The following is a 21,801-nucleotide window of genomic DNA, read 5'->3' on the forward strand; positions in this document are numbered from 1 at the left end:
GATACCAAAAACCAATTAAGTTTGAATTTGATTGTATTGACAACATTGGACCAATGAGAGAGTACCCATCTTGGGGAGTTAACAACAAAGGGTATTTTAAAAATTAGTCAGAGCAAACTGTCCATCGAACAGGAGAGCATATGTTGTCTGAAAAGGGCTTTCAACGTTCTCAAAGAAATCTCTCAGAAGGTATTAAAGGTCCCAAGAAATTTTATACACAGACACTCGCAGTAAAAAAGAAAAAAAATCATAGAAGACGACCTAGGGACAAGATGTCAGATTTGGAAGGATAGAAGAAAACAGCAGATTGTGAAGACTGGAAGCAAGGCAGCATAAAAGACAATATGGATTTTGTGAGATAGGTTAATTTAATGTTTAATGATTGTGTTACTGGAGCCGCATTTTAATGGAATTGGGGGTCAGATAGTGATTAGTTAAGAAAAAGTTTTCTTAATAGGTTTTGGTCGTCTTTACTTTTAGAGTTAGGAAAATAAATTGTTTTTTTTTCTTTCAACAGTGGAAATCAGGGATTTTCTTTCATTTGCTCACACTTTTGGCAGATTATGAGATGAGGTGAGCTTTTCTGGGGTGTTACCTTGGTTAGCAGAGGGGTTTGAACTTTGTGTCATACAAAGTGGTGCAATACAGATTCACCAGGGCAAATAAAGGTTGAGCTATGAGGATATGTTACTAAGACCAGGATCATGTTTCCTTCAGTTTCGGAGAGAAGGAGTGTTCTAATTTAATTATTTAAGATGATTGAATAATTTTTTGGATTAGCGGGAGATAATATCTCTGGTGGAGAAGCCCAGACAAGGAATCAGCGCAATTGGTTCTGGTATAACTTGTGTTTCTTCAGCCCCCACATCCTGTTCTGCCTTTTATCAAGACCATGGCTGATCTGTGACCTAACTCCATATACCCCCCTTGGCCCATATCCCTTAATACATTCATGAAATAATAATCTCTCTCTTTCAGATTTAAAAGCCCTTCCTAACATCTCTCCTAAACAGTTTGGCACTAATTTTTAGTTTACTCCCTAGTTCTAGTTAAATGTGAAGAATAACAACATAAAGGAAATACTGTGGAGTACTTTAACTCGTGACATTGGACCTTAATAAGTAGAGGAGAACAGGAAGACTGGAAGCAGCCACATCACCTTCTATCATTTATGATCTGGACATTTTCAAAGTCCTGTTGGTGCACTGGGGAAATGTTGATTCAAAAATCAAGTGGTAAGACACAGCATCAAGTTCAAAAGCTTTCCATGGTATTTTTATCCAAACTCAAAGAACTTCTTCTTTGGCTGGGTTCTATACAGTAGAAAGCAAGGGCTGTAATTTCTCTCCATAAACCTTAGTGAGTTTTCTCACCTCATTCTGTATGCACCGTGTCTTCATGCTCCAGCTGTGAACTATATCAATCATTGTCAGCCTGGTCTGACATAGCCATCTGTGTCGGTGCACTAACCATGGGCTGGAGCAGTGTACAGCAGTGATGTAAGAAAGTTAATGACCTTTTGTGCATCACCAATGTAATTGGTAGCCTTTGTTATTTTCATTTTGGAAATTGTTGTCATTTCATTTCTGTTCATAGCCTGTACAAATAGCAAACTTCTTATAACTGAGGTGACAATAGCTACTAATGAGAGATTAATGCTTGCAAATAGGTTGCTCACCATTTGGCTAGGTTTGCTGACAATGAGGAGCATTGGTGCTATTCCCTGTGAATGCACATTGATGGATGTGTCTGTGAACGGAGAAGGACTGTGTTTTAGGTAAATTGATTGGGCTGGAGGAGGGGAGGAAGAAATTGGGCCAGGATTTGGGAGAGGAAGAGAATGGAAAAGGCTAGAGAGAGAGGGGTGTGAAAAGAGAGCTAGTGGGGCTGAGGGAAAGGGAGGAAGATTGTGGGGGTGGAGGGGGGTGGTGGAGATGGATGGGACAGATGTGGTTTAGAGAGAACAGATGCTGCTGGGGGAAGTGAAGAGAGACCGGATGGGGCTGAGAGGGGTGATTGAGCTTGCAAGGGGTGGAGAATGTCCTCCGTTTATTCTCTCTCCCTCATCTCCATTCTCTCTACTCATTCTCCCAGTCCCCCCACTCTCTTCCACCTCTCCCTATTCTGTCTCCCTGTCCCATTCTCTTCCTCTCGCAATTATTGTATCTGTTCTCTCCTGCCATATCCACTGTTTCATCCTTTCCTGTTCTCTCTTCCAGCATCCATTCATCCTCCACAGAGTCTGTTCTCTTTTCCCACGTTGTCCATTCTCTTGATCCCCTCCATCAGTTCTTCCCCTCCCCTCTAAGCCTGTTCTCTGGCCCCATTCGATTCCCATTTCAATGTTGAGCCTGTGCTGTGTACATGAGCAGTACTGACTTTTCTGCACAGCACATCGCTATCCAAGGCCTGGAAATGTTTACATGTACTTTGCCAGGTGAGCATCTATGTGCAGTCATTCTAAGGTTATGGCATCACAAAAACCTGCTTCACAGGTTGTCTCTAGTGAGGTTTTTGACTCATTGTTAAAGGCTTGAAGAGGAAATCATATTTCCTTTCTTGACGTCAAGAATCTCATTTTTCCATTCTCCCTATATTACACCAACTGGCTTATTATTTCTCATGTCACTTAGGGCTGAGAAAATTCTTCCCAAGTGTGTCCTGTCTCTCACATTTGAGTTGAAAATCTCACTGGAGCAGCTCAACTCATTTTCAGTTCATAGTCCTCTAAGAGAATTCAGTTAATAAATTGTAATACAGTTCATATTCAGAACACCACATTTCAGGTTTTTATTATATTCTGTCACATGACATTATACAATAAGCTTAAGACAAGGAAAATAGCAGGCTGGTCCTTCTCTGAGTAAAGCACTTCAACACAGATCATTAACGGTAAAACAGAGTGTCGGCGGGACTCTCAACATCCTCAACAGTGGTCATATTGAAAGCTTGCACACCAATTATTTTTGCAATCCAGTCAAGGTATTGCTTTGATATGAGAGTGTAAATCCCAGGCTTTTTGGGATCTGCACATCCTTTGCCATATGACACAATGCCTTTGTACTTCTTGTTGCAAATTAAAGGACCACCTGAATCACCCTGCAAGAAAGAAAATGGAAAAGACAATAATTAAGTAGAATTTGTTGATGTTGCACTATTCAGATTGCAATATTCTCTTGCTGTATTGAACTAAGAAGAGTAGTTATGTGCTTGTTAAAGATTACAAGCATGTAAACACCTGGAACATATTTCAATTCTTTGGGCAGTGCAGGAAATGTCATTTCCCATCATCCCTCCTGTATCCCAGCTATAAGCAATACATACTCACTTTTGAATTTTCTCTAATAATCCGCCCCTACAGTCATAACCTCCTTTGATATTGTGTAGAGATATAAACCACCTGTTCATGACCAAACAAATTTCTAGATATGGGGGAAAAGATGTTTACTTACAAAATCAGAGTTCAGTATAAGGTCTTTCTCCAGGGTCTGTACGACCCTGAACCTTTTCTGTCTGTTCATATCCAATCATACAGCAAACAGCAACTGGTTGGCTCCACAAATATACTCATTCTCAACAATGGGGGAGCCCAGCACATCAATGCAAAAGATATTTGCATCCACCTTCACCGGAAGGGACATGTGGTTGACCCATCTCCAGTCTCCTTTGAAGGTTCCCAACATCACAGTTGCTGGTATCTTCCAATATGATGCACTCCACATGATAACAAGGAATGGCTAAAAATACTGGATACTGGAAAGTCTGTACAATCTGTCAGCCTAAACTCACAAGTTGTGCTTTCTAGTGATAACTGTACGTTATTCTGTCTTGAATGTTTGCTGTCATGCTATATCTTCATCAATGCCTACAACATTGTTAAGGTTTTTATCTGCTACAAATGTTATAATGCTCTTCCTTAAACACTTCAAACAATAAGAGACCTAAAATCATTCTTGGGAAATCTCAGTGTGAACAAAGGCCCAGTCTAAAAAAGTCCATCCACTATTATTCTATACTTCCTGTCAATGAATCAAGTCTGACAATTTTCTCTCTATTACTACAAGTCTTAACTTCTCCACAAGCCTTCTGAAACATTTCAGACTTTCTTCTCTGCTTAAATTGCTATGTTGCTCTTCAATGTGAGGATCACCTAGTCTTAGTTTCAGAGCTAAGTCAGGACAATGCAAAACAACTTCACCTCTGCTGTTCATTGTAAAATCACCATCATGCCTTCTGGCATTGCAAAACAAAATTGCTTAATAATTACCTTCAGCATTAAAAGAGATTTTACCTTTGATCACTTAGTCTTTAAATAAATTTCTTTGAATGAAGGAACATGCATTCTGGTCACCAGTCTTTCATTCTAGTGCTGGCAGTCCAATACAATTATTAGTTGGCAATACATTTAGCCAAAATTTAGAGATTTGTATAATAGTTAAAGGAAGCCAATTTAATTTGGAACAGGGGTACAAAATTATTTTAAAAAGAATGAAATGAAGGGAGGATGATTCTTATATGATTAAGGTATCTTATATTCATAAAGTGGTGGACCATCGATTAGATATTGCTTTATTGTGTTTTTATTTATTCTCAGGTATCAGCTGTTGTTTTAAAATCCATGTATAAGTACCTTGAGAAAGTGAGAGGGGGGTCCACCTGGGATAAATTCAGAATTCAGTAATTGAGGAGTGAAAAGATAATAAAGAAAGAGAAACAAACTGCGAGGCCAATCTAGTTAGGAATACAAAAACTGACAATAAGAGTTTCTCTAAATATATAAAAAGAAGGAGAGAGGTCAAAGTGAACAGAGGCCTGTTAGAAAATGAATCAATGGAGAATGTTTGGGGGAAAACAAGAAAATGGCAGAGCAGTTAAACAGATCAGTCTTCATATTGAAAGATTCTTCAAGCATTCCTCCTTTAGTGCTAAACAATATGGGAAAAAATTAAGTACCATCACTAGAGAAGTAGTATGAGACAAACTAATGAGGCTAAAGGCATATCAGTCCTCTGGCCCTCTTGGCTTGCATCCTAGAATCCAAAAAGAAGTAGCGACAGAGATAGTGGTAGCAATTTTCCAAAAATCATTGTATTTTGGAAAATTACCAGATGATCGGAATATTGCCAATTGTACACCCCTATTTAAAAAAGGAAGGAAGACAAAAAGCAGGTAATTATTGGTTGATTAGCCTAACATCTATTGCTGGAAAAATATTCAAATCAATTATTAGGGAAATAATCATAGTGCATTTGGAAATTCATAATATAATCAAGTAAGTTCAGCATGACTGACTTAATAGAGTTGTTTGAGGAATTCTCAGCCAGAGTGAATAGAGGGGAACCAGGAGATGTTTTGTATTTGGACTTGCAGAAGGCATTAGACAAGGTTAATCACAAAAGGTTAATTTGTAAGAGAAGAGCCCTTGCTGTTGGATGTCATTTACTGGCATGAATAAAGAATTGCCTCAAGTGCAGGAAGCTGCAGATTGGAAAAGAGGACCTTTTTTTCAGGCAAACTTGTAAGCAGTGGGGTTCCTCAGGGATTCTCAGGAATTATAACTGTTTATAATTAATGATGTGGAAATGCTAGTGTTGGACTGGGGTGGACAAAGTCAGAAGTCACATGAAGCCAGGTTATAGTCCAATGGATTTATTTGAAATCACAAACTATCAGAGCGCTGCTCCTTTGTCAGGTGAAATCTTCACCTTGTGATTTCAAATAAAGTTGTTGAACTATAATTTGATGTCATGTGCCTTGGAGGAAGGAAGTGAATGTATTGGAGCCAAACCTGCAAATGACACAAAAATAGGTGGAAAGGCAGGTTGCAAAATGGATACAAATAGCTTACACAGAGAGTTTGATAGAAACATTAAGTGGGCAAATATGTTGGCAAATGGAGTATAATATAGGAAATGTGAAGTTTCTCATTTTGGAAGGGAGAAGAAAAGAGTAGTGTTATTTAAATGGAGAAAAACTGCAGGAAGCTGCAACACAAAGGGACTTGGTGGGTACTTGTTCACAAAACACAGCAAGTTGCAGCAGGCAATTAGGAAGACTAGTGGAATGTTGGCCCTTATTTTAAAGGGTTTGGAATATAAGAGTAGGGAAATCTTACTGCAACTGTGCGAGATGCTGTTAAGACCACATGTGAAGTACTGTGAACACGTTTAGTCTTCTTATTTAAGAAAATATATTATTTCATTGGACTCAGTTCAGACAATATTCACTAGGATGATCCTTAGTATGAAATTTTCTTATGAGCAAAGCTGAAACAAGCTGGGACTCTGCCAACTGGAGTTTAGATGACAGGCAATCTCATGGTAACATAGGATTCTTAAGGGCTTGACAGGGTAGATGCTGAAAGGAAGTTCCCATCATGGGAGAGTCTAGGACCAGAATGCATTGCCTCAGAATAAATGGGTGCTGATTTAACACTGGATAGAAAGAGAATTATCTTCTCTCAGAGGATTGTGAGTCTTCAGAACATCTTGTCATAGAAGGCGGTGGAGGAAGAGTCCTTACGTATATTAAGGCTGAAATAGATTCTTGATTAGCAGGGGAATAAAGGATTATGGGGAAAGGGCAAGAAAGTAGACGTGAGGAACATTGGATCAGCCATGATCCTATTGATTGGCAGAGCAGACCTGAGGAGCTAAATGGCCTACTCCTGTCCTTATTTCTTCTGGTCTTATCATAGTTTTCCTGAAACATGTTTTTGATACAACAGAGTGGTTTCCAAGGTCATGGACTTAGCACTCAAGGGAATTTAAGAGTCAGCCTTGATGATGGAAGATTGGAGTTGCATAGGATAAAAGATACTGGATAAGGATACAAGATTTCCTTCAGTAACTAAAATGAGAAAATCATATAGGATGGTGGAGAAAATACAAAAGCTTCATAGTTATTTTAACTGATACCAACTAGTATACTCACACTGCATGAGTCTCTTTGGGCTTTGCTGTCACCAACACAGATCATGTCCTTGGTTACTACAGGTTTATGATTGTAGTACTCCTTACTGTTGCATATACTCCGATCTATTACTTTCAGCTTCACTTGTTGAAGTGTGTCAGATGGAGACTTGGAGTATATAGATGTTATTCCCCATCCTGCCACCTTGCAGGAAGTTCCAGGTTTCACGTCTGTTTTCTTGTCATTTGGTAGTTTGAGCAAATTGACATATTTGTTGATTTTTGCTTCACTGGACAGCTGCAATAAAATAAGAGCAAATGAATACTTGCATTTTTTGAAATAGAAAGCAGATTTTCTACTTTATTGTATTCCAAAAGAGGGCTGTCATGTTCAAAATGTGAGAAATGTGCTCCTCAAATATTTCTACTTTTGGACCGAATATTGTGCGTCACAAAAACGTGTTGGGTCTTGGCTGTTGGGAGTTGGGATTTCTTGGCAGATGTAAAGGATTTTGGGGTTGAAGTCTTGTGGTGCAGTGATAGCACAAACAACTCTGGGTTCAACTCTGACTTTCAGAATTGATGGTCACCGAAGGTATATTCATAATATGGTCAGGTAGGTGGATCAGGCAATGGTTGGACAGGCACTGTCCACCCTCTGGGATGGGTATCATTGTTTGTCATCTACAACTTGATGGTGATTGTCGTTACCTGCAATTTCACAGCACACCCCAATCGAATTCCTATCATTGACCATCCACTTCACGCTACCCTTGATTTCACCCTCCAATGATTTCAGTGAAGAATACAATCAGACAGAGTACAAAACAAATGGTGGTCCAATCCCGACAGATTAAAATGACTGTATATCTCTGAGGTACTGTGGAGGTAGAACTCTTGTTACCTTCAGTGATCAATGTCAAGTGTGGGGAATGGAGCTGCGTATCGCAAAAATGTGTTGGATCTTGGCTGTTGGGAGTCAGGATATTTTTTGGCAGATGTAAAGGTGTTGGGGTTGAAGTCTTGTGGTGCAGTGATGCACTAACAACTCTGGGTTTCAGTCTCACTTTAGGAATTAATGGTCACTGAAGGTATATTCATAATGTGGTCAGGTAGGTTGATCATTTGTCTGTAAGTACTTCTAATATTCCTGACTGCAGGTTGTAAGTTGCTTGGAATTTTCTAAGCCAGCTATGATGCAGATGGCAACAGCAAACTACTGCAATGCTTTATCAAGCATAATCTAATAAATCACCAAATCCCTCTTAAGGCACAGTATCTGAGCAAGAGAGAATGGAAATGGCAGGAAGGACAAATATTGTTTGATTAGCTTTTGGACATTAGGAAATGTTTATACAGTTTCATTTAAGTGGGATTACATTTATAACTTTAAATTTTAATGTTTTCTTGATCAATAAAGGAAAGATTCTCCAGTGGCTTGATGATTAAATCTTGCTAAGAAGCCTCTGGATCTATGTAAAGGCAGGTGACTTTAGCTGAGGCAGCAGTCAGATTGCTACAGTTCAGCCAGAGTACCCCAGGCAAAAGACAAAAGATACTTGCATCTGATTGCTCACTGAAGACTTCCCATATGGAAAAATGATTACAAGAGTTAGGTTTGACTATGATGCCCCAATAGGCTTAAGCAGCTTATTGAAGTGAAGAATATTCCCCGTGACAACTGTATGCTTGAGTCTCAACTTATAGAAATATTTAAACTCAGAACACCATTAGTGGATTTCACAAGATATTTTGCATAATTTTTGCACAACAAGATTGACCTTATAACGTTGTTACATTTCGCAGAAGCAAAACACTACTGTCTTTCTAAATTACTAATTTTAAATACCACAAACAAAGCAGAAAGAATTGAAATCCATACTTCAAGTAGCATGATGTCATTTTGTTTAGTTCTTCTGTTAAACTGTGGATGGGGATACTGCTTCTTGACCTGAATTTTTTGTTGACTTTTCTCAATCTGTGACAAAGAATGGGCTCCAAGAACAACTTGAACACGTCCCATCCTACATTTCATCAGAAAGGTCGACAATTAATCTTTGCTTCTGTAAGAGCAGGCAATTTTCAGATTTTTGAGAAGAAGAACATTCAGGATTTCAAACGATGATAACAAACTGAACAATGAACTAAACCATACAATTTCCTGTTTCTTTCAGACCTAAATCAAACATTGAATCTATAAGGAAGAAAACATCTACTCAGTTTAGCTGCTGCCAACAAATGGATGGAAATTAATGGAGCTCCATTTTAATGGAATTCTTCTTCAGATACTGACTGATTTGTGTTACATTTTTAACAACTTTACCTCAGGATTTCTGGTAAGGGTCTTTTTCCTTTTTGATCTCCAGTATGAGTGCAGTTATAAAGCAAAATGCTGGTAGATAGAGGAGTGGTTTTTAACTCCAGAATGAATATAAGATGAAAACACATGGTGATAACCTCATTCTCAGGGAGGACCATGCAAAAAACGAACTCTGGCTAAAGGTTCGGTAAAGTTGATGAAGTCAATTAGTCATGCCTTAGTTTCTGTGCTACAAGCACCTCCCACATCATCACAGATGGATCTAAATATCGGCCATGCACGGAATTTATGTTCTACAGAAGATTGGCCAGCTAGGGGGCTATTTCAGTCCAATGGAAAAGAAGGAATCCCTCCCTCTGAAACAGAGCACCAGCACTTTGAAATCAAAGAGATTTCAGTTAAAAAGTCTGTGAAATATTTGTGCAGAGACCAAGTCCCGTCAATAAGCCAAACAGCTCGGAGTCACTTCTCAAAACTGGGGAGATTCTAATCTCTAGTTATACTTTATTCCTTCACACAGATCACTGTTGGCCTACACATGTGGAGCATCATCAGCCCACATATGGCACTGTCGGCTACATTGCTGCATTTCTGGAGTCACTTATCTATCAGAATAGGGTGAAGGCATTAAATTTATTTTCCTAAAGGGCATTAGTGAACAAGACAGTTCTTTAAAAGATGTCCAAGACTAGCTTTCCATTTTTGCAGATTTAGTTTAAAAAAAAACCCTTCTTTGTAAGATGTGAATCCATTTCTGCAGATCGTTAGTTGGGCATCTGGATGAGAAGCTTAGAAGCATTACCATTGTTCTATCATCTCTCCATCGATGAATGTGTGATGTGCTGTTGTCAGCAAATAATGAATTCATACAAGCTATTAACATCTGGAATCCTCCAGACATTTGATTATCCTGCAACTGGTTCAGGATGTTATTACAGTAATCATACTTCAGAAAATATTGACATGTAGTAAATGATTCTGGATTAGTGGTGCTGGAAGAGCACAGCAGTTCAGGCAGCATCCAAGAAGCTTTGAAATCGATGTTTTGGGCAAAAGCCCTTCATCAGGAATAAAGGCAGAGATCCTGAAGCGTGGAGAGATATGCTAGAGGAGGGTGGGGGTGGGGAGAAAGTAGCATAGAGTACAATGGGTGAGTGGGGGAGGGGATGAAGGTGATAGGTCAGGGAGGAGAGGGTGGAGTGGATAGGTGGAAAAGGAGATAGGCAGGTAGGACAAGTCCGGACAAGTCATGGGGACAGTGCTGAGCTGGAAGTTTAGAACTAGGGTGAGGTGGGGGAAGGGGAAATGAGGAAACTGTTGAAGTCCACATTGATGCCCTGGGGTTGAAGTGTTCCGAGGTGGAAGATGAGGCGTTCTTCCTCCAGGTGTCTGGTGGTGAGGGAGCGGCGGTGAAGGAGGCCTAGGACCTCCATGTCCTCGGCTGAGTGGGAGGGGGAGTTGAAATGTTGGGCCACGGGGCGGTGTGGTTGATTGGTGCAGGTGTCCCGGAGATGTTCCCTAAAGCGCTCTGCTAGGAGGCGCCCAGCCTCCCCAATGTAGAGGAGACCGCATCGGGAGCAACGGATACAATAAATGATATTAGTGGATGTGCAGGTAAAACTTTGATGGATGTGGAAGTCACCTTTAGAGCCTTGGATAGAGGTGAGGGAGGAGGTGTGGGCCCAGGTTTTACAGTTCCTGCGGTGGCAGGGGAAAGTGCCAGAATGGGAGGGTGGGTTGTAGGGGAACGTGGACCTGACCAGGTAGTCATGGAGGGAATGGTCTTTGTGGAAGGCGGAAAGGGGTGGGGAGGGAAATATATCCCTGGTGGTGGGGTCTGTTTGGAGGTGGCGGAAATGTCGGTGGATGATTTGGTTTATGTGAAGGTTTGTAGGATGGAAGGTGAGCACCAGGGGCGTTCTGTCCTTGTTAAGGTTGGAGGGGTGGGGTCTGAGGGCGGAGGTGCGGGATGTAGACGAGATGCATTGGAGGGCATCTTTAACCACGTGGGAAGGAAAATTGCGGTCTCTAAAGAAGGAGGCCATCTGGTGTGTTCTGTGGTGGAACTGGTCCTCCTGGGAGCAGATACAGCGGAGGCGGAGAAATTGGGAATATGGGATGGCATTTTTGCAAGAGGTAAGGTGGGAAAAGGTGTAATCCAGGTAGCTGTGGGAGTCGGTGCGTTTGTAAAAAATGTCAGTGTCAAGTCGGTCGTCATTAATGGAGATGGAGAGGTCCAGGAAGGGGAGGGAGGTGTCAGAGATGGTCCAGGTAAATTTAAGGTCAGGGTGGAATGTGTTGGTGAAGTTGATGAATTGCTCAACCTCCTCGCGGAAGCACGAGGTGGCGCCAATGCAGTCATCAATGTAGCAGAGGAAGAGGTGGGGAGTGGTGCTGGTGTATTGTTGGCTACGTAGAGCAGTTGACCTTCCGTAATTACACCGGCACCACTCCCCACCTCTTCCTCCGCTACATTGATGACTGAATTGGCGCCACCTCGTGCTCCCGCGAGGTGGTTGAGCAATTCATCAACTTCACCAACATATTCCACTGGACCTGAAATGTTAACTTTGCTTTCTGTCCAAAGGTACTGCATGACCTGCTGAGTTTCTCCAGTTTTTTTCCATTTTTGACCTAATAAATAGATTAAGTCTAGCCAGACAAGGAATAGGATGCCAGAAAAGCTCTTGAGGACACAGCTGTGAAAATCCCAACAATATATCTATTTGTGTTGGATTCTGATGCCTTAGCTTTGCATGGCTATCATAGAATCATAGAGTCATAGAGATGTACAGCATGGAAACAGACCCTTCGGTCCAACCGTCCATGCCGATCAGATATCCCAACCCAATCTAGTCCCACCTGCCAGCACCAGCAGAAGAAGGATAATAAAAAAAGTCACGTTTGCAACTGCAGAACTATATGGCATTTTCCATCTAACGACCAGACTATCTATGCAATCAAATAGTTAGATGTATTTTTAAAATATCACATCAACCATATGAAGAGAAATAGTTATCAATATCATGGTGCTCTGGGTATCAACAATTATGTGGTGTAACATTTGAAAGTAATTATTTGATGTGGTTAAAGTGTGGGAGTTAAGCTTAGGTTGATAAATACAATACTAAGTCAATTACAGATATACACATGATAACTTACCATTCACAGTGTGCTGCTGTCAGTATCCATTTATTTCTGATCAAAGCCCCTCCACAATTATGCAAATAACTCTTCAGTGTCTTGTTATAAAATTGAATAGATGCCATATAGGGTTTTGAATGGGGTTTAACTTCTTTGCCTCCAATAATTTCTGCACCATTATCTGTATAGAAAACAAATTAAAGATGCTGAATGCCAATTTAATCAGTTGACACATGTACACACAATCTTTGATTAAATGAACATAATTGTCATATAATTTATTGTACAGAAATATTCCAATGAAGGTGAGGTGAGAGTCACCGCACTTAACATTAAAGCAACATTTCGTGTCATAGAGACATAGAGATGTACAGCACGGAAACAGACCCTTCAGCCCAAATCATCCATGCTGACCAGATAACCCAATCTAATCTAGTCCCACTTGCCAGCACTTGGCCCATATCCCTTCAAACTCTTCCTATTGATATACCCATCAGATGCCTTTTAAATGTTGCAATTGTATTAGCCTCCACCACTTCCTCTGGCAGCTCATTCCATACACACACCACCCACTGCATGAAAAGTTGCCCCCTAGGTTCCTTTTATATCTTTCCCCTATAACCCTAAACCTATGCCCTCTAGTTCTGGACTCCCCTACCCCAGGAAAAAAGCTTTGTCTATTTATCCTATCCACGCCCCTCATGATTATATAAATGTCTATGAGATCACCCCAAGGCCTTCGACACTCCAGGGAAAACAGCCCCAGCCTATTCAGCCTCTCCCTATAACTCAAGTCCTCCAAACCTGGCAACATCCTTGTATGTCTTCTGAACCCTTTCAAGTTTCACAACATTCTTCCATTAGGAAGGAAACCAGAATTGCTCACAATTTTCCAAAAGTGGCCTAACCAACGTCCTGTAGAGCCGCAACATGACTTCCCAACTCCTATACTTAATGCTCTGACCAATAAAGGAAAGCATACCAAATGCCTTCTTCACTATCCTATCCACCTGCGACTCTACTTTCAAGGAGCTATGAACCTGCACTCTTTGTTCAGCAACACTTCCTAGGACCCGACTATTAAATGTATAAGTCCTGCTAAGATTTGCTTTCCCAAAAAGAAGCACCTCACATTTATCTGAATTAAACTCCATCTGCCACTCCTATTGGCCCATCTCATCATGATCCTGTTGTAATCTGAGATAACCCTCTTCGCAGTCCACTACACTTCCAATTTTGATGTCATCTACAAACTTACTAACTGTGCCTTTTATGCTTGCATCCAAATCATTTATGTAAATGACAAAAAGTAGAGGACCCAGCGCCGATCCTTGTGGCATTCCACTAGTCAAAGGCCTCCAGTCTGAAAAACAACCCTCCACCACCACTCTCTGTCTTCTACCTTGGAGCCAGGTTTGTATCCAAATGGCTAGTTCTCCCCGTATTCCATGAGATCTAACCTTGCTAATCAGTCTCCCATGGGGAACCTTGTTAAACACTTTACTGAAGTCCATATATGATTTGGAGATGCCGGTGTTGGACTGGGGTGTACAAAGTTAAAAATCACACAACACCAGGTTATAGTCCAACAGGTTTAATTGGAAGCACTAGCTTTCAGAGCGCTGCTCCTTCATGAGGTGGTTGTGGAGGACACAATTGTAAGGCACAGAATTTACAGCAAAAGTTTACAGCATCGTGTAATTTCAGTTACATCACACTGTAAATGTTTGCTGTAAATTCTGTGCCTTACAATTGTGTCCTCCACAACCCCCTGATGAAGGAGCGGTGCTCCGAAAGCTAGTGCTTCCAATTAAACCTGTTGGACTATAACCTGGTGTTGTATGATTTTTAACGAAGTCCATATAGATCATGTCCACAGCTTTGCCCTCATCAATCCTTTGTTGCTTTTTCAAAAAACTCAATCAAGTTTGTGAGACATGATTTCCCACGCACAAAAGCCATGTTGACGATCCCAAATCAGTCTTTGCCTTTCCAAATATGTGTAAATCCTGTCCCTCAGGATTCCCTCCATCAATCTGCCCACCACCAACATCGGTCAATAGTTCACTGGCTTGTCCTTACCACCTTTTCTTAAATAATGGTACCATGTTAGCCAATCTCCAGTCTTCTGGCACCTCATCTGTGACCACTGATGATTCAAATCTCTCAGCAAGGGGCCCAGCAATCACTTCCCTAGCTTCACACAGAGTTCTAGGTTGCACCTGATCAGGTCCTGTGGATTTATCCACCTTTATACATTTCAAGACATCCAGCACTTCCTCCTCTGTAATATGGACATTTTTCAAGATGTCACCATCTATTTCCCCATATTCTATATCTTCCATGTCCTTCTCCACAGTAAACACTGATGCAAAATACTCATTTAGTATTTCCCCCATCTCCTGCCGTTCCACACAAAAGCCACCTTGCTGATCTTTGAGGGGCCCTATTCACTCCGTACTCACCCTTTTGTCCTTAATATATTTGTAAAATCCCTCTGGATTCTCCTTTGCCCTATTTGCCAAAAAGCTATCTCATGTTCTCTTTTTTCACCTCCTGATTTCCCTCTTAAGTATATTCCTCCTGCCTTTATACTCTTCTAAGGATTCACTAGATCTCTTCTGTCTGTACCTGACTATGCTTCCTTCTTTTTCTTAACCAAATCTTCAATTTCTCTAGTCATCCAGCATTCCCTACACCTACTGGCTTTGCCTTTCACCCTGACAGGAATATATCTCTCTGCACTCTCTTTATCTCATTTCTGAAGGCTTCCCATTTTCCTTTACCTATGAACATCTGCCCCCCAATCAGCTTTTGAAAGTTCTTACTTAATGCCGTCAAAATTAGCCTCCCTCCAATTTAGAACTTAAACTTTTAGATCTGGTCTATCTTTTTCCATCACTATTTTCAAATTAATAGAATTATGGTCTATTAGTTTGAAAATAGTGATGGAAAAGGATAGACCAGATCTAACAACTGAAGTTCTAAATGTTGATCACAGAAAGGAAATTGGTTGTACTGTTAGAGGATGATCACTTTAATTCAAGGATATCACTGCAGGAGCAACTAAGGACAGTATTCTAGGCCAAACCATTTTCAGCTGCTGCATTAATGACCTACCCTCCGTTGTAAGATTAGAAGTGGAGATATTTACTGGTGGTTGCACAGTGTTTAGTTCTGACTTCAACTTCTCAAATAATTAAGCCATCTGTGCCCACATAGAGTAAGATGTGAATCATATCCAGGCTTTCAATTGTGTCTAGGTTCTTGCTGTGGGAAGTGAGTGCAGAAATATAAAGATAAAAGGGTATGTCTGGGAAGGTGGTACAGGTGGGAAGGTTTTAGATTGCTGGGACACTGAGACAGGCTCTCGGTCAACTCCACAAGCTCGACAGTTTGCATCTGAACAGATCTGGGACTGGGTTCCTTCAGTGGCATTATGCTATTGCCGTTCAAGAGGTTTCAAGTGAACTCAGCAGAGGTATGGGAATGAGTGGAGGATTTTAGGGAGTAATACCAGGATGCATGAAATGCAGAGAAAGGTAGATACACTAAAATAGAAATCAGGAAGTTAGCTAATGGAGTTGGAGTAAAGGAGAATCGACTGACATTTAAATCAAGGTTACAGTGCACGCAGGTCAACAGGCTGACATAGTGAATAATATTGGCATTACAGACAGTTTGACGTGAGACTATGATGATGTGGCAGTAACAGACACCTGGCATAAAGAAGGCCAGATTTGTCTGTTGAATATTGCTGGGTATAAGGTGTCAGAAATTCAGGAAAGGAAAGAAATTGAGTTATTTTTGCTTAAGGAATGTTTTGCAGTGCCGGAGAAAGATGTTTCACAAGGTTGAAAGACAGGGAGAAAGTGAGGACTGCAGATGCTGGAAATCAGAGCTGAAAAATGTGTTGCTGGAAAAGCACAGACAGGTTTGATTTAGTTAGAGCTAAGGAATGAGAAGGGTGTATTGTTATTGGTTTATCAGGACCACCAGCCAGTGAGACTGAACTGGAGAAACAAGGAAATTACAAAGAGATATAAACACCATAGAGTAGTTATAATGGGGGACTTTATCCTATCCATGCCTCTCATGATTTTATAAACCTCTATAAAATCACCCCTCAGCCTTTGACATTCCAGGAAAAACTACCCCAGCCTATTCAGCCTGTCCCTGTAGCTCAAATCCTGACAACATCCTTGTAAATCTTTTCTGAACTTTTTCAAGTTTCACAACATTCTTCCGATAGGAAGGAGGCCAGAATTGCTCGCAGTATTCCAAAGGTGGACTAACCCAACTCCTAACAGCCACAACATGCCCTCCCAACTCTTATACTCAATGTTCTGACCTATAAAGGAAAGCACACAAATGTCTTTTTCACTATCTTACCTATCTGCAACTCAACTTTCAAGGAGCAATGAACCTGCACTCCAAGGCCTTGTTATTCAGCAACACTCCCTAGGGCCTTACCATTAAGTGTATAAGTCCTGCTTTCCCAAAATGCAACACCTCACATTTATCTAAATTGAATGCCATCTGCCACTCCTCAGTCATTGGCCCAGCTGATCAAGATCCCATTGTAATCTGTGGTAAACTTCTTTGCTGTCCACTACACCTCCAATTTTGGTGTCTTCTGCAAACTTACTAACTATACCTCCTATGTTCACATCTAAATCATTTATCTAAATGATGAAACATAGTGGATTCAGCATGGATCTTGTGGCACACTACTGGTCATGGGACTGCAGTCTGAAAAGCAACCTCCACCACCACCCTCTGTCTTCTATCTTTGAGCCAGTTCTGTATCCAAATGGCTAGTTCTCCCTGTATTCCATGAGATCTAACCTTGAGGAGAATGTCTACAGCAGTGTATATCCAATCTAATGAGAAAGGGGGCACTGCTAGACCTGGTTCTTGGGAATGAGGTGGGCCAAGAAGACTAAGTGACAGCGAGGGAACATTTAAGAGACAGTAATCATTGTATTACAAGGGTTAGAATGACAATAGAAAATGATATCGGTCAATCCAGAATAAGAAGAATCAACTGGCAAACTTCAATTGGGCAATAACAGAAATGGTCAGATAGACTGAAAGAAAAGGTCAGCAGCGGTTGCTGATGTAGCTAAACAATGGGCTAGAGTGGAGATGGTTTGGGCCCAGTCAAGATATACAGGGCAAAGTGAAACAAATAAATCCAGAGCTCTCTGGATATCAAAGAAAAAAAAGTGTGCTTAATCCAGGTGTCAAGTTGAAGTGCAATTGAGAACCAAATGCTCAGAAGGGAGGTGAAGAAACAAATATGAGATGCAAAGAGCAATTATGATAAAAGTCTGACAGCTGATAGAAATCAAAATTGCAAAGTGTTCAATAAGCATATCAATAGACATAGATATAGAAGTGATTTAATTACTCCATCTCCAAAGCCTTCTGAGGCTGAGTTCTAAAGTCACAAATACTATGAAAAAGAACTTTCTCCTCATCTCTGTCCTAAAAGGTAATTTTAAAACCATGTCATCTAGTTCTGCGTTGACTCATGAGAGAAAATAGTCTTTCTACCTCAACTTTTTCATAACTAGTAAGAATTTTAATATACTTCCATCAATTAACCTCTTAATATTCTGAACCCCAGTGGAAACAAGCCCCACCTGTCCAACCCAACCTCATAAGACAATCCATTCATTCCAATATACATTATTTCTGAAATTGAATAGTGTACAAGTAACTGGAAGTTGGAGTAAGCAATTCAACCCTTCAAGCCTACTCCTCCATTTAATATGATCATGGTTGATCTTATCTCAGCCTCAACTCCATTTTCTTGCCTGCTCCCCACAACTAATTGACCCATTTCTAATTAAAAATCTATCTCGTCCTTAAATTTATTCTGTGTCCCAGTATTGCCCACAGTCTGGGGTAGTGAATTCTATAAATTCATGGCCCTTTGAAAGAAGTAATTTCCCCATACCTCTTTATCACTTTACTAATTAAAAATCTGTTTCCTCCTTAAATTTGTTCAGTGACCGTGTGTCCACCATCCTCTAAGGTAGTGAATTGCAAAGTTTCATAACTTTTGAGAGAATTAATTCTTTCTCATCTTTGTTTTAAACCTGCTATCCCTTAATTGAAAACTATGACATTGCTTTAGATTGTCCCACAAGGGGAACATTTAGTCCCTATCTACTTTGTTTATCTCTTGTTGCATCTTACATGCCTAACTTAGCTCATCTCTCATTCTGCTAAACTCGGGCGAGTATAAGCTACATTGCTCAATCTCACCTCATAACACATGCTTTTCAGGGGTGGAATTAATCACCTGAACCTTCTCAGGACTGCATTCAATGCAACTAAATTCTTCCTCAAGTAAAGAGACCAAAATAATAAATCAAATCAAATCAATCAGATCAAAAGTGTACACAGTACTCCAGCTACAGTCTTACTAATGCTTTGTATAACTGCAACACTTCTCTCCTTTTCATCCATTCCTTTAGCAATCAATAAGTGCCAAGATTCCTAACCTATCCATCGTCCATTTGTAAATGTCTTATATCTTTGTTGCAACTTACTTTCCCCTCTATTTTAGAGTCATCTGCAAATCTGGCTACAGTTCACATTCTATCTCTGTATTCAATGGGAGGCAATGACCAAGTAGTATCATAGCAGGACTATTAATCCAGAAACCTAGCCAATGTTCTGGGCACCAATGTTTAAATCCTGCCACAGCAGATGATGGCATTTAAATTTAATAAAGGTCTCACAATTAAGAGTCTAATGATGACAAAGAATCCATAGTTGATTATTAGGGGGAAAACATATCTGGTTCACTATTACCTTTCAAAGAAGGAAAATGCCATCCTTACTAGTTTAGACGGCATGTGACTCCAGACCAAAGCAATGTGGTTGACTCATAACTGCCTTCTAGGATGGATAATAAACACTGGCCTAGCCGGTGACCCCCCCTCATCCACTAATGAATGAAAAAAGAGTCCAAGACATTAATGTAGACTGTAGATAGCTGTGGCCTGAGGACCAAAGGTTATGTAACCCAGTGGTTACATCTTGACAACTAGAAAATAAGTGCCCATTTATTCTGACTATTGTTCATTAGTCCTCTGTCTAAGCTAATAAATTACTCCAATCTCATCTTGTAAGTTAATATTTTGTATGGCACCTTATCAAAAAGGTCTGGCATTGTCACTCAGATCTATCTGACAATTCGAGAAAAGAACAGATTTATACTCTTTACAAGTTGTTTTTGATTTGTTGTATTGGTTCAAAAGTATTCTATAATTCCTAAATACCTTAAAAAATACATGGGTCAAACACGGAGTAAAAATGAATCCAGAAAGAGATAACAATAATGTCTTGCTACATCAGAAATTGAGAATGCTGGCTAATCATGACAAAATGCTAAAGGTACACTGATTACTATTTAAACATTATAACAATAAATCTTATTGTCAATGTGCTAAGTATAAAAGTTGCTTATTTTGTTACTTACATGTTGGAGATAGGGAGGAAATAACCAAAGAAACGAATAACGTATGTTGCAATGATTTCATTGTCGCCTCTCTAATGCCAAGTGAAGATCTCGATTAATTTATAATAAACTCAGAGGGATGTGGTTTGTTCACTTTGATGTCATCTTTATGATGTTGACCTCATACTATTTTAAATTTATTTCATTTATGAGAAACCTTGAGACCGCACTCAAAGCTTACCAGGGTGTTGTTATAATTACTGAGACATTAACAAGTAGAACTTGTTGGAAACTGATAGCTCTTCTCAGTTTTGGAATTTCTCATTTTCAACTTAATTTGAATAGTTCAGTGAAGTGTTTCGGATTAAATATGTCACATTTATTGGGAATCCATAAGTCAGGCAAATTAAATAATGCAATAAGTGGAAGCTGACTAAAACTGAGAAAATATTAACAGAATGTAACACTTTCATGTGGTTTACCATCAAACAGAGGCAACCCAAGAAGAAAGAATATCATAGAACAGTTTCTGTTGTATTCTTCTGGGCCTTAGTGTCAAATTTTTATTTGTGTGCATTGATGTGAGAGCAAAACAATGCTAAATATTTGGTCAGGGAACAAATGACAAAATCTATAGCCAAATTAATAGCAAGCTGTGCTGTTTTCTGTGGTGAGTTAGCTGCCATGAACTTTGCGGAATGGCTTTTTAATATAACATCTCTTAGACTCTCTATCTGATTGCCACACAATAACTCCTATTGGAATTTACACATGAAGGGATGGTGGATAAGGACAGAATTGTAGAAATATCAGAAGCTAGTTCTTGGAACTTTAAATGGATGAGGGCTAAACTAGTTAGAAGCAGTAAAATTTATTAACTATTAAACTACATACAGGAGCATGACAAAGCAGGATTTCACTAGAACCTTCTTCCCTCAGGGCTTGCACCATCTAACAACAGTAATGAGACAAGTTGAATATTAGCATCTAGCTATCAATCCTATATACTACACTGATCCCAAGTTTGTTGACAAACTGACAATAGGGTCATAGAGTTATAGAGCTGTACAGCAAGAAACAGACCATTTAGTCCAACTCGTCCATGCTGAACAGATATCCTAACCTAATCTAGTCCCATTTGCCAGCATTTGGCCCATATCCCTCTAAACACTTCCTATTCACATATCCATCCAGATGCTTTTAAATATTGTAATTGTATCAGCCTCCACCACTTCCTCTGGCAGATCATGCCATGCATGCATCACCTCCTGTGTGAAAACATTGCCCCTTAGATCCCTTTTATATCTCACCTTAAACCTATGCCTCCCCCTTTCCACCCTGGGAAATTCACCCTTTCCATGGATATTCTCCCTTTCAGGGTCCCTCATGATTTTATAGACCTCTGCAAGGTCACCCCTCAGCCTCCGATACTCCACGGAAAACAGCCCTAGCCAATTCAGCCACTCCCTATAGCTCAAATCCTTCAATCCTGGCAACATTCTTGTAAATATTTTCTGAAACCTTTGTAGATTAACAACATCCTTCTGAGAGGAGATACCACTATTGCATGCAATATTCAAAAATGGCCTAACCAATGTCCTGTACAGCTGCACCACGATCTCCCAACTCCTACAATTAGGACAGATAGGACAGGTGAAGTCCACATTGATACCCTGGGGTTGAAGCCCGGGGCATCAATGTGGACTTCACCAGTTTCCTCATTTCCCCTCCCCCCACCTTACCTCAGTTCCAACCTTCCAGCTCAGCACCATCCCCATGACCTGTTCTACCTGCTAATCTCCCTTCCCACCTATCCACTCCAGCCTCCCTTCTGACCTATCACCTCCATCCCCACCTCCATTCGCCTATTATACTCTTTGCTACCTTCCCCCCCAGCCCCACCCCGCCCATTTGTCTCTCCACCCTGGAGTCTTCCTGCCTCTATTCCT

The 21,801-nt window shown here is 40.3% G+C and overlaps 1 protein-coding gene across 1 annotated transcript in view; it reads right to left on the reverse strand.

Moving 5' to 3' along the window:
• Window positions 1-2,831: 2,831 nt before the first annotated feature.
• Window positions 2,832-21,801, reverse strand: part of LOC140479280 (transmembrane protease serine 9-like) — a 68,499-nt gene continuing 49,529 nt past the window's right edge. The window contains exons 7-11 of the mRNA XM_072573246.1: window positions 19,874-19,944; window positions 12,394-12,556; window positions 8,794-8,935; window positions 6,934-7,209; window positions 2,832-3,099 (exon numbers count right to left, since the gene is read on the reverse strand). Coding sequence (XP_072429347.1) covers window positions 2,887-3,099; window positions 6,934-7,209; window positions 8,794-8,935; window positions 12,394-12,556; window positions 19,874-19,944 — 865 coding nt within the window. The 3' untranslated portion in view covers window positions 2,832-2,886. The remainder of the gene's footprint in view (window positions 3,100-6,933; window positions 7,210-8,793; window positions 8,936-12,393; window positions 12,557-19,873; window positions 19,945-21,801) is intronic.

Source organism: Chiloscyllium punctatum, chromosome 1 (assembly GCF_047496795.1).
Source record: "Chiloscyllium punctatum isolate Juve2018m chromosome 1, sChiPun1.3, whole genome shotgun sequence".
NCBI classification, from domain to species: domain Eukaryota; kingdom Metazoa; phylum Chordata; class Chondrichthyes; order Orectolobiformes; family Hemiscylliidae; genus Chiloscyllium; species Chiloscyllium punctatum.